At 27.4% G+C, this 10,989-nt stretch overlaps 4 protein-coding genes across 4 annotated transcripts; all 4 read right to left on the bottom strand.

Annotated features, from left to right (window-relative positions):
- Window positions 1-19: 19 nt before the first annotated feature.
- OCT59_021155 (uncharacterized protein) lies at window positions 20-1,521 on the bottom strand (the record flags this gene model as incomplete). Its single annotated transcript, XM_066149666.1, has 2 exons — window positions 20-1,190; window positions 1,271-1,521. 2 exons carry the CDS (start codon window positions 1,519-1,521, stop codon window positions 20-22), a joined length of 1,422 nt encoding a protein of 473 aa, XP_065990551.1.
- Window positions 1,522-1,767: 246 nt separating this feature from the next.
- On the bottom strand, window positions 1,768-3,451 carry OCT59_021154 (uncharacterized protein). Its single transcript, XM_066149665.1, has 2 exons — window positions 3,136-3,451; window positions 1,768-3,058 (listed from the first exon to the last, which is right to left on the bottom strand). The coding sequence occupies exons 1-2, from the start codon at window positions 3,387-3,389 to the stop codon at window positions 1,900-1,902; spliced, it is 1,413 nt and encodes a 470-aa protein (XP_065990550.1). The 5' UTR covers window positions 3,390-3,451; the 3' UTR covers window positions 1,768-1,899.
- A 204-nt stretch (window positions 3,452-3,655) lies between these two features.
- OCT59_021153 (uncharacterized protein) lies at window positions 3,656-5,300 on the bottom strand. The gene is made up of 2 exons (XM_066149664.1): window positions 4,995-5,300; window positions 3,656-4,895 (listed from the first exon to the last, which is right to left on the bottom strand). Exons 1-2 carry the CDS (start codon window positions 5,249-5,251, stop codon window positions 3,749-3,751), a joined length of 1,404 nt encoding a protein of 467 aa, XP_065990549.1. The 5' UTR covers window positions 5,252-5,300; the 3' UTR covers window positions 3,656-3,748.
- Window positions 5,301-5,526: 226 nt separating this feature from the next.
- On the bottom strand, window positions 5,527-7,104 carry OCT59_021152 (uncharacterized protein). Its single transcript, XM_066149662.1, has 2 exons — window positions 6,848-7,104; window positions 5,527-6,775 (listed from the first exon to the last, which is right to left on the bottom strand). Exons 1-2 carry the CDS (start codon window positions 7,099-7,101, stop codon window positions 5,662-5,664), a joined length of 1,368 nt encoding a protein of 455 aa, XP_065990548.1. The 5' UTR covers window positions 7,102-7,104; the 3' UTR covers window positions 5,527-5,661.
- Window positions 7,105-10,989: the final 3,885 nt, after the last annotated feature.

Below are 10,989 nucleotides of genomic sequence, written 5' to 3'. Positions count from 1 at the left end.
TTAAATATAAAATAATTCTTTAGAATGAATTCTTTACAATTTGAAATACTTCATACTCTTTTACCGAAAATATTCCTTCAGTTTCCCTGATTGCTCTTTCGTAAGAATGTTTACTACAATAACTATTATTATAAAAGTTGTTTCCTCTTAATATAAGATCACCATTACCAAATGATGGACCATAAAAAGTGCTATTAACTATAGCAAACTTTGGATCTTTTACACGACTCAAAATATAATCATTCTTATCCTTAAAAGAGAATATAAAACTATCATTAGTGATGCCGTATGTCGGATTGTTATACCATGAAATTGGATTATACCCTCCAAGAATTTCGTTACTATTTTTCACTTTAATAACTGTTACAGTAAAAGACTGATTATCGCAAATTTCATAGAATTCATCAGGTGTTAGTCCATCACGAGGTCCACGAAATAATAACTTGAATTCATATAACGAATTTGATTTTGAAGTCATAGAAGCAAGAGTTTCCGTATCTGATGCATTAACATCATCCAATTTGTCTATCCATTTCGAAATCAATTCAACATGCTGATCTGAAATAATTGTTGAATCGATACTTTTGGAAGGTTCTGACTTGTTGATCTGATTATAATCATGATCCAAAAAATATTTAATTAAATTTTTATACGACTCTTTAGGTATAACCTTTTTGTAAGGTAACACTTTGCTAGAAAATTCTTTGGGAGTTAGATTACGAAACCTAATAAAAGGAATACAATGTTGTAAAGTTTTCCTTAAAGCAATAAAATCATCCTTTGAATAGTTTGAAGGATCTGAAGAAAGTTCAGGATTCTGGGCAATACCCCATTTAAGCACATGTTCCCAAACCTGAGCCACACTCATACGAATATTATTATTTTGAATAAGCGAAATTAAAGATTTTTCTGGAATTGAAGTAAATTCAGGTGATTTAAAAATTCTTTCCGGTTTTTTAGAAATTAATTCCATACAAAACTTTTGAAGTTCTAAGAAAGAATTGTTTCTAAAGCTCGTTTGGTATATCAAACTAAAATTTTGCATCATCCAATTCACTTTGTGTTTAATCAAAAAGGATTGTAAATGAAGAATTAGTTCTTGAAGACTTAGTTCACTTGCGGCAATCAAAATTTTAATAATGTCTGTAGCATCATAATCTTCTAACGAAAGTATTCCTCCATAAATATATCTAAAAAAAAAATAAATAAAAATATTTATAAGATCAAAATTAGTCTATAGAAATGAAAACAAAATATTCTATAATATTACCTTAAGATTATTTGGAAAATTTCGGGTAAAATATTTGGTAATTCAATACGTGTCAACGTTCCGTCATTACTTTTATTAGTTGACAAAATTCTTCGCAAATAAGGAGAACGATAATTCAAAATAACCATATGAGCACGAAATATTTTTACGTTAGGATCATTACCAACTTCAATTTTAGTATCATGATATTCTTCATCATCTAAAATTTCGAGTAAATTTTGTGATAATTTTGGTAAAAATTTATCAGTCATTATCTGTTATATCGATTTTTTTTTTTTCAAATATTTTTTTTTTTTTTTTTTTTTTTCAGAAAATTCTAAATAGTCGAAAGCCTTTTATATTGAACAGGATGCAGATCGTTACCATAAAAATGCAGGCCGAATCAAACAACACGAAAAACTCGATTTTACAGGCATAATAACTTGACTAAATAAATTTTAAAAATTCTACATAGTAAAGTCATTGGAAATATAAATAGCGTAAGAAACTTTTGTTACTTCGACATGCTCATTAAATGATCGATGGAAATTTATTAAATTTATTAAATTACTGCTGTAGCTCATTAATATTATTTTTATTTAAAAAAATATATAAATAAACAATAAAGAAGTTGCGTTTAAAAATATACTTCAAGCTTTCACAATTCTGAATACTTCATATTTTTCAATAACAGGGTTCGCTCCCGTGATCGGTTCTTCGTAAGAAATTTTTTTACAGTAAATTCCCAGTTTATCCGTATATTCAGAGCAGTATATACGCAAGTCACAATAACCAAATGACGGACCATAATTTCCATTATATAAAGCTTTTGTTTCATCCTTTACGCGGCTTAAAATATGATTTTCAATACTATCAATATTCTTAAACGAAAATATAAAACTATCTTTAGTAACGCTATAACATCCTTCAGATTTCCATTCTATTGGATTATACCCTCCAAGAATTTCGTTACTACCTTTCAATTTAACAATTGTTACAGTACCAGGTTGATTATCACAAAATTTATGGAATCCTTTAGGTGCATCAAATCCACTGCGATATAGTAATTTAAATTCATAATGATTTCTTATCTTGTCCGTAATTTCTAATTTATCAATCCATTTTGATATTAATTCAGCATGTTGAAATGTAATAATTCTAGAATCAATATTTTTTGGATTTATTTCCTTGATCTCTTCAATTATACGAGGTTTTGACTTTTTAATTGGTTTGTAATTATTATCCAAAAAATCTTTTAGTAAATTTTCATATAATTCCTTTGGTAAGATTTTTTTATAAGGTAATATGTTGTTTGAAAATTCTTTGGAAGTTAAGTCATGGAATCTAACAAAAGGAATACATTGTTGTAAAGTATTCTTTAAAGTGTTGAAATCCTCTTTTGAATAGCTTTTTGGATCAGAGGAAAGTTCAGGATTTTGAGCAAGACCCCATTTAATCACATGTTCCCAAATTTGTACTTCGCTCATTTGAAGTTTATCATTTTGAATAATCGTAACCAAAAGTTTTTCTGGAATTGAAGAAAATCTTGGCGAATTAAATATCTTATTCGGTTCTTTGGAAATTAATTCATTACAATATTTTTGAAGTTCTAGGAAGGAATCGTTTTCAAAACTTATTTGATATATCAAATCAAAATTCTGTTCTATCGAGTCTTTTCTGCTTTTTATCAAAAAGGTTTCTAAAAAGGGAGTTAATTCCTGAAGACCAAGTTCGTTGGCGGTAATTAAAATTTTAATAATATCAGAAATATCACATTCTTCAAAAGAAATTTTCCCTCCATAAATATACCTAAAAGTAAATTAAACGATTATAAAATTAAAATTATATTTGTTAAACAATGATAAAATAATGTTCGTTTATCTTACCTCAAAATTATATGAAAAGTTTCAGGTAAAATATTTGGTAATTTAATACTTGTCAAAGTTCCATCATTTTTCTTTTTATTAGTTGACAAAATTCTTCGTAAATAAGGAGAACGATAATTCAAAATAACCATATGAGCTCGAAATACTTTTACGTTAGGGTCATTACCAACTTCAATTGTAATATCATAATATTCTTCATCATCTAAAATTTCAAGTAAATTTTGTGATAATTTTGGTAAAAATTTATTAGTCATTATCTGTTTATATCGATTTTTTTTTTCGATTTTTTTTTTTTTTTTTTTTTTTCAGAAGAAATTAGAAAATTCTAAATAGTCGAAAGCCTTTTTATATTATTAAATAGGATGCAGATCTTTACCATAAAAATGTAGGTCGAATTTAAAACTCGATTTAATAACTTAATAAATTTAAAAATTCTACTTAGTAAAATCATTGGCAATATAAAAATACTTTTGTTACTTTGACACATTAAATGATTGATGGAAATTTATTAAATTACTTCTGTAGCTCATTAATATTATGGAGAATCAAAGTTTTTATTAAAAGAATATATAAATTTAATAAACAATAAAGAGGTTGCGTTTAAAAATATACTTCAAGCTTTCACAATTCTGAATACTTCATATTTTTCAATAACAGTGTCCGCTCCCGTGATCGGTTTTTCGTAAGAAGCTTTTCGGCAGTACAATTTCAATTTATTCCCGTATATACGCAAGTCCCTAAAACCAAATGATGGTCCATCGTTTCCATTATATATAGCTTTTGCTTCATCCTTTACACGGCTTAAAATATGATTTTCAATACTATCACTATTCTTAAACGAAAATATAAAACTATCTTTAGTAACGCTATAACTTTCTTCATATTTCCATTCTATTGGATTATACCCTCCAAGAATTTCGTTACTACCTTTCAATTTAACAATTGTTACAGTACCGGGTTGATTATCACAAATTTCATGGAATTTTCCTGGAAAATCAAATTCACTACGATATAGTAATTTAAATTCATAAATATTTTTTATCTTGTCCGTAATTTCTAATCTATCAATCCATTTTGATATTAATTCAGTATGTTGAAATGTAATAATTCTGGAATCAATATTCTTTGAATTCGTTTCCTTAGTCTCTTCAATTATACGAGGGTTCGACTTTTTAATTGGTTTGTAGTTGTTATCCAAAAATTCATTCAATAAATTTTCATACAATTCCTTTGGCAAGATTTCTCTATAAGGTAATATATTTTTTGAAAATTCTTTGGAAGTAAAATTATGAAATCTAATAAAAGGAATACATTGTTGTAAAGTATTCTTTAAAGCATCGAAATCACCTTTTGAATAGCTTTTCGGATCAGAGGAAAGTTCAGGATTTTGTGCAAGACCCCATTTAATCACATGTTCCCAAACTTGAACTTCGTTCATTTGAAGATTATCATTCTGAATAATCGTAACCAAAAGTTTTTCTGGAATTGAAGAAAATCTTGGCGAATTAAATATCTTATTCGGTTCTTTGGAAATTAATTTATTACAATATTTTTGAAGTTCTGGAAAAGAATTGTTTTCAAAACTTATTTGATATATCAAATCAAAATTCTGATCTATCGAGTCTTTTTTGCTTTCTATCAAAAAGGTTTCTAAAAAGGGAGTTAATTCTTGAAGACCAAGTTCGTTGGCGGTAATTAAAATTTTAATAATATCAGAAATATCACATTCTTCAAAAGAAAGTTTCCCCCCGTAAATATATCTAAAAGTAAATTAAACGTTTATAAAATTAAAATCATAATATTATTAAAACAACAACAAAATAACGTTCGTTTATCATATTATTAAAATAATTTCTTACTTTAAGATTATATGAAAAATTTCGGGTAAAATATTTGGTAATTTGATGCTTGTCAAAGTTTCATCATTTTTCTTTTTATTAGTTGACAAAATTCTTCGCAAATAAGGAGAACGATAATTTAAAATAACCATATGAGCGCGAAATACTTTTACGTTAGGGTCATTGCCAACTTCAATCGTAATATCATAATATTCTTCATCATCTAAAATTTCAAGTAAATTTTGTGATAATTTTGGTAAAAGTTTATTATCAGTCATTATTACCGAGTCTATATAATTTTTTTTTTTTTTAAATAAGAATGTAAAATTCCAACCCAACTTGTGGATAGTCAACCCTTTTATATTAAACGGGATGGAAAATTAATGAATCCGAGTTCCACAAAGATCACAAGAAATAAGTTGCACAGCACACATTAACAATAAAATTTACCAATAAGATTTATCGTCGGCAAATAATTTACCCTTTGGCAGAACGCGACAGTAAAAATTAAACACAAGGATATGTGACTTAAAAACTACTAAATTTTTTTTTTTTATTTTATTTTTTTATTAAAAAAAAAAATAATACATAAATAAATAAAAAAATGTTCTTAAGATTAATTTATAAAAATATTATACTTGAAATTTACACCATCATTAATTCTTTATGGAAAAATTAAAAATCGATCTTAAAAAATTCTAAACACCTCGAATTCTTCTATTTCATCTTCATTACTTGTTTCTCTGATCGGTTTTTCATAAGAAGATTTTTTAGATCTCTTGCAACAAATCACTGAACCATTTGATGATAAGTCATCATTACCAAATGATGGTAAAAAACAAGGACTATTATATATAGCCTTCACTCCATTTTTCACGCGGCTTATAATACAATTTTCAGTATCATAACCGTTTTTAAAAGAGAATATAAAACTATTTTTAGTACTACTAAATCCACCAGATGTCCATTTTATTGGATTGTATCCTCCAAGAATTTCGCTACTTCCGCTTACTTTAAAAATCGTGATAGTACGAGACTTATTATCACAAATTTCATGAAATTTACTTGGCGTAAAACCATCACGAGAACCGCGAAATAATAATTCGAAATTGTATAAAGGAGGTATCTTGTTTGTAATTTCTAATCTATCGACCCATCTTGAGATTAATTCAGCATGTTGAGATGTAATAATTTTAGAATCAATATTTTTCGATATAATCTGGTTACTATCATTACCCAAAAAATAATCCAATAACTTCTTATATAATTCCTTTGGCAAAACTTTTTTATAAGGCAATACTTTGCTTGAAAATTCTTTGGAAGTTAAGTTACGAAATCTAATAAAAGGAATACAATGTTGTAAAGTATTTTTTAAAGTATTGAAATCTTCTTTTGAACAGCTTTTAGGATCAGAGGAAAGTTCGGGATTTTGAGCGAGACCCCATTTAATCACATGTTCCCAAACTTGTACTTCATTCACTCGAATATTTTCATTTTGAATAAGTGTAATTAAAAGATTTTCTGGAATTGAAGAAAATTTTGGCGAATTAAATATCTTATTCGGCTCTTTGGAAATTAATTCGATACAATATTTTTGAAGTTCTTGGAAAGAATTGTTTTCAAAACTTATTCGATATATCAAATCAAAATTCTGTACCATACAATTTTTTTTATTTTTAATCAAAAAGGTTTCTATACAAGGAATTAATTCCTCAAGACCAAGTTCTTTGATGGCAATTAATATTTTAATGATATCTGAAATATCATATTCTTCTAAAGAAATTTCCCCCCCATAAATATATCTAAAATAAAACGATTGTAAGTAAAAAAAAAAATATAAATATATTTAATTTACATTATCTTTTATTTTTTACCTTAATACTATTTGAAAAGTCTCGGGTAAAATGTTTGGTAATTTAATACTTGTCAAAGTTCCGTCAATTTTTTTATTGGTCGACAATATTTTTCGCAAATAAGGAGAACGATATTTTAAAATAACCATGTGAGCACGAAATATTCTCACGTTAGGGTCATCGCCAACTTCAATTGTAATATTATAATATTCATCATCGTCTAAAATTTCGAGTATATTTTCTGCCAATTTTGATAATAGCTTATTATAGCCCATTTTTGAAAAAGAATAAAAAAAGAAAAAAATTGTAGTAAATAAATATCGTTATTTTTTGGCGCAGAATCGGTTCATCATTATCGCAATAGTATAAATTGATCAACACTTTTTACATTAGATTTACGGAAAATTCTTACTAAAAGTGTACAATGATGTATTTATGCAGAACACCGAATATTCATTCATATGCACGGCGTGCATATTGTTTTTTGGTAAATCAAGTTGTTTTTCGTAGATCGTGTAATAATACTTGTTTAGTTATGTCTTGGATATTTAGCTTAATTTCTTATACACTCGTTCTGAGCACTATATACTAATGTTCCTTTTCAGAATTATTAGTATTACTTGTTACATTTTATTATAGGGTTAAAGATACACAACGGGTTGTGCCGATTTTATCTGAATACTTCCAAGCTGAGTAAATTTCGACAGGAGAATTATATCTATTAATTTAAATTTTAAATTTTTTTTTTGTGGCTTAGCGCGGACCGGTGCAAAAAGCCGATCATTTAAACCGAATGAAACAACTTTCATTAAACATCCTCTTAATATGAGTAACCTCTTAATATGAGTGAAAAAATATGCTAAAAGTTAGGAAAGAAATGACATGAGAAATTTATATTATTTTTTTCTTCTGCTTTATTTATCTAATCCTTATTCTGTTTACCTTTCTTGAATAATTCTAAGATAGCGTCATATTTTAATTGTTAAGTTTTTTTTTTTAAGGTCAATAACGATAAAATAATTTTTTTCTTTCTTTTATTAGAATAAATTTCTTTAAAAATTTTAAAAATGATCTTATAAAAATTTGACGTTTAGTGTTAAAAAATGTTAAAAAAAAAAATAGTGTATTTTACAATATGTAATTTATGAGCCGTTCTAGATTTTTGTTAAATTTCTTATTTAATTCCGGAAATTAAAAGATCGTATATAATATTAATATATATATATATATATATTGTGTGAAAAAATTTATAATTAAACTTGTTCCTGCATGATCCTCTAATCTAAAAAAAAATGCTATTATATTTTGTTGTGTATAAAGAATTATAATAAATAAATAAATAATGAAAATGCATTAAAAAAAAATTAATCTTTAATTTGTTTATTCATTTATTCCCAGGGTAACTTAATTTGATGAAAACGAACATCAAATATTCTAAAATTACCATTGTTATCTTTTCTCCAATACATGCAACTTTTAGTCCTATATATGTTGTGCCTCAGATCGATTCTTGCCTCAGATCGCAACTCACGCACCTCAGATTGAAATCGTCATGTGAGGTGCGTGATGTGGATCATTGATAATCTGAGGTGCCTCGGTTTTAATCTGAGGCAAATAAAAAATTTTTTTTTAAAAAAAATATCGATCGTTTTCTACTATTTTTTACTATTTTATTAATCTGAAATAGTGTTAGTTTAACTCATTAGTAACTACACTAAAAATTACTTTAATTATTATAAAGTTTTTAATAAGAACGGTTCTTTACGGCTAATTGGCTCTTTGAGGTAAGTTCGGAAGCTTTTATTTTATTTTTTTTTTGTTTTTTTCTTTTTCGGAACGGTACTAACCATTCCTACCTTTTCTTTTTTTGTTAAACATTTTAAGTAGGTTTTTTTTGTTTTTTTCTTTTTAGGAGCCGTATTTAACCCATTTCTTTTTCTTTTTTTAATAGGAACGGTTAAAATGTTTTAAGGTAGAATTCAATTTTTATTTTATTTTTTCTTTTTTGAACGGTACTAACCGTTTTTTTTTCTTTTTTTTTTAGCATTTCGGCCTGGGCTCTCTCCCGGTAAATAGGTATGCTATAATGTTTACTATAGTGTTAGTTTCTTTCTCCTAGAACGGTACTGACCGTTCTTTTTTCTTTTTTTTTTTAGCAGTTCAGCCTGGACTTTCTCCCGGTAAATATTTGGTGCTATGGTGTCTATGGTGTTAGTTTCCTTCTCCTAGAACGGTACTGACCGTTCTTTTTTCTTTTTTTTTAGCATTTCGGTCTGGTCTCTCTCCCGGTAAATATTTGGTGCTATGGTGTCTATGGTGTTAGTTTCTTTCTCCTAGAACGGTACTGACCGTTCTTTTTTCTTTTTTTTTTAGCATTTCGGTCTGGACTTTCTCCCGGTAAATATTTGGTGCTATGGTATCTGCGGTGTTATTTTCTTTCTCATATGTTTAAATAATCGGCGTATTTGTAAAGTAGAACGGTACTGACCGTTCTTTTGTCTTTTTTTTTAGCATTTCGATTTGGACTCTCTCCCGGTAAATAGGTGGTGTTATGGTATCTATAATGTTGGTGTTTTCTTCTAGATATTAGCCATTCTCTTTTCTTTTTTTAATAGGAATAGATTAATGGTTTTTTGAGAATAGGTAAATAAGATTTTGAGTAAGAAAACATGGATGTTAGAGAAATGAAAATTTATAATAAGAGGAACGAAAAAAAATTTAATGTAAAATCTGATATTGAATAATATAAAATTGTGTATAATCTATTAACAAATAAAATCAATGATTTAAGCATACATGAAATTACTTAAATTCAAATTCTTTATTATTTTTTCATATAAGACATCAGTAATAATGCATTTTTTTGACTAATTAATATATTTTTACATATAACAAATGCCGCATCATTTATTTTGACATGAACGTCCACTATGGCATCTACTGCTACAGTCTCCACCTGCCTTCTTACAGCGACATTTATTACTATTGCATTCACCTTTACAATTACATATACCCCCTGATACTAAACCCGCACTCTGAAGACGTGCAGCCTCTCTAATTGATATTTTGTTTAAGGGAATGACTTCTAATTCAGGAAAAGTTTCTGTTCCAAGTGGTTCTAATTCACTAGCAGAATAATACACTCCAATTATTCCAAATTTTGATCCCAAACTATATTTATTATTTTCAGTTTTTTCCATAATTTTACATGGCAAAGTGGGTCGATCAACACTAAATCTATCAATTTTAGGAACAGCAACCCTTACCAGATCACCAATCTGATATTCTTTAATTCTTTTTCTTCCCTTGCTCATTTGATTGGCCATCTTATTTGTATAATCTTGAAGGTCTTGACGAGCCATATTTCTTAATACTTCGTGCTGTGTATTATTTGTAATATCTAAAAGGACTGGATCAATAAGTACTATATGTCTATTATTTTCATTATCTTGATCTTGGACCACTGCTCTTTCAATATCTAATTGTTGAACTGGAATATTTGATTCTAATTGTATTAGTATGATAAATAATAAAATTTGGCAATTAGATTAAAAAAAACATTTTATTAAATTTAATAAATATTATTGAAATTAATAATTTTTTTAGTATTAAAAACCTTACCTTGCAAATCATCTATTATATCACTATCCAAATCTTCAATACTATCATATATTTGTATAGTATCAGGTATATCCTCTTCATTATAGATATTTTTTGCAAATAATTCATCAATTAAAGTACAATTTCCACGTGGTTTATCACTATATACGAGTTCATATGGTGTTTTTTTATGGGACCGACACCATGAATTGTTCATAGCTGAAATAACAAATTTAAGACCAAAAGACCAATCAGTTCGGCCAGTATTCTCTCGCCACTTACCAAGCTTTTGTTGTAAAATTCCATTAGCACGTTCAACTAGGCCCTGAGACTGCGGATGTCGTGGACGACCATTTATAATCATTACTGTAGGCCACATTTCAATTAATTCCTTTATTACTCCCGCACAAAACTCTTTCCCATTGTCAGACTGTAAAATAGTTGGAGGAGAGCCTAAAAAATGGAAAAGTTCAAAAAGATATGCTGCTACTTCAATAGCTCTTTTTGAAGTAAGAGCTCTGGCCCAAGAGAATCTTGTAAAGTGATCTCTTACATGGCAAATA

The sequence above is a fragment of the Rhizophagus irregularis genome, chromosome 3 (genome assembly GCF_026210795.1).
Source record: "Rhizophagus irregularis chromosome 3, complete sequence".
Classification (NCBI taxonomy): Eukaryota; Fungi; Glomeromycota; class Glomeromycetes; order Glomerales; family Glomeraceae; genus Rhizophagus; species Rhizophagus irregularis.
Note: the sequence above shows the minus strand (reverse complement) of the source record. Positions and strands in the feature narration are given on the sequence as shown.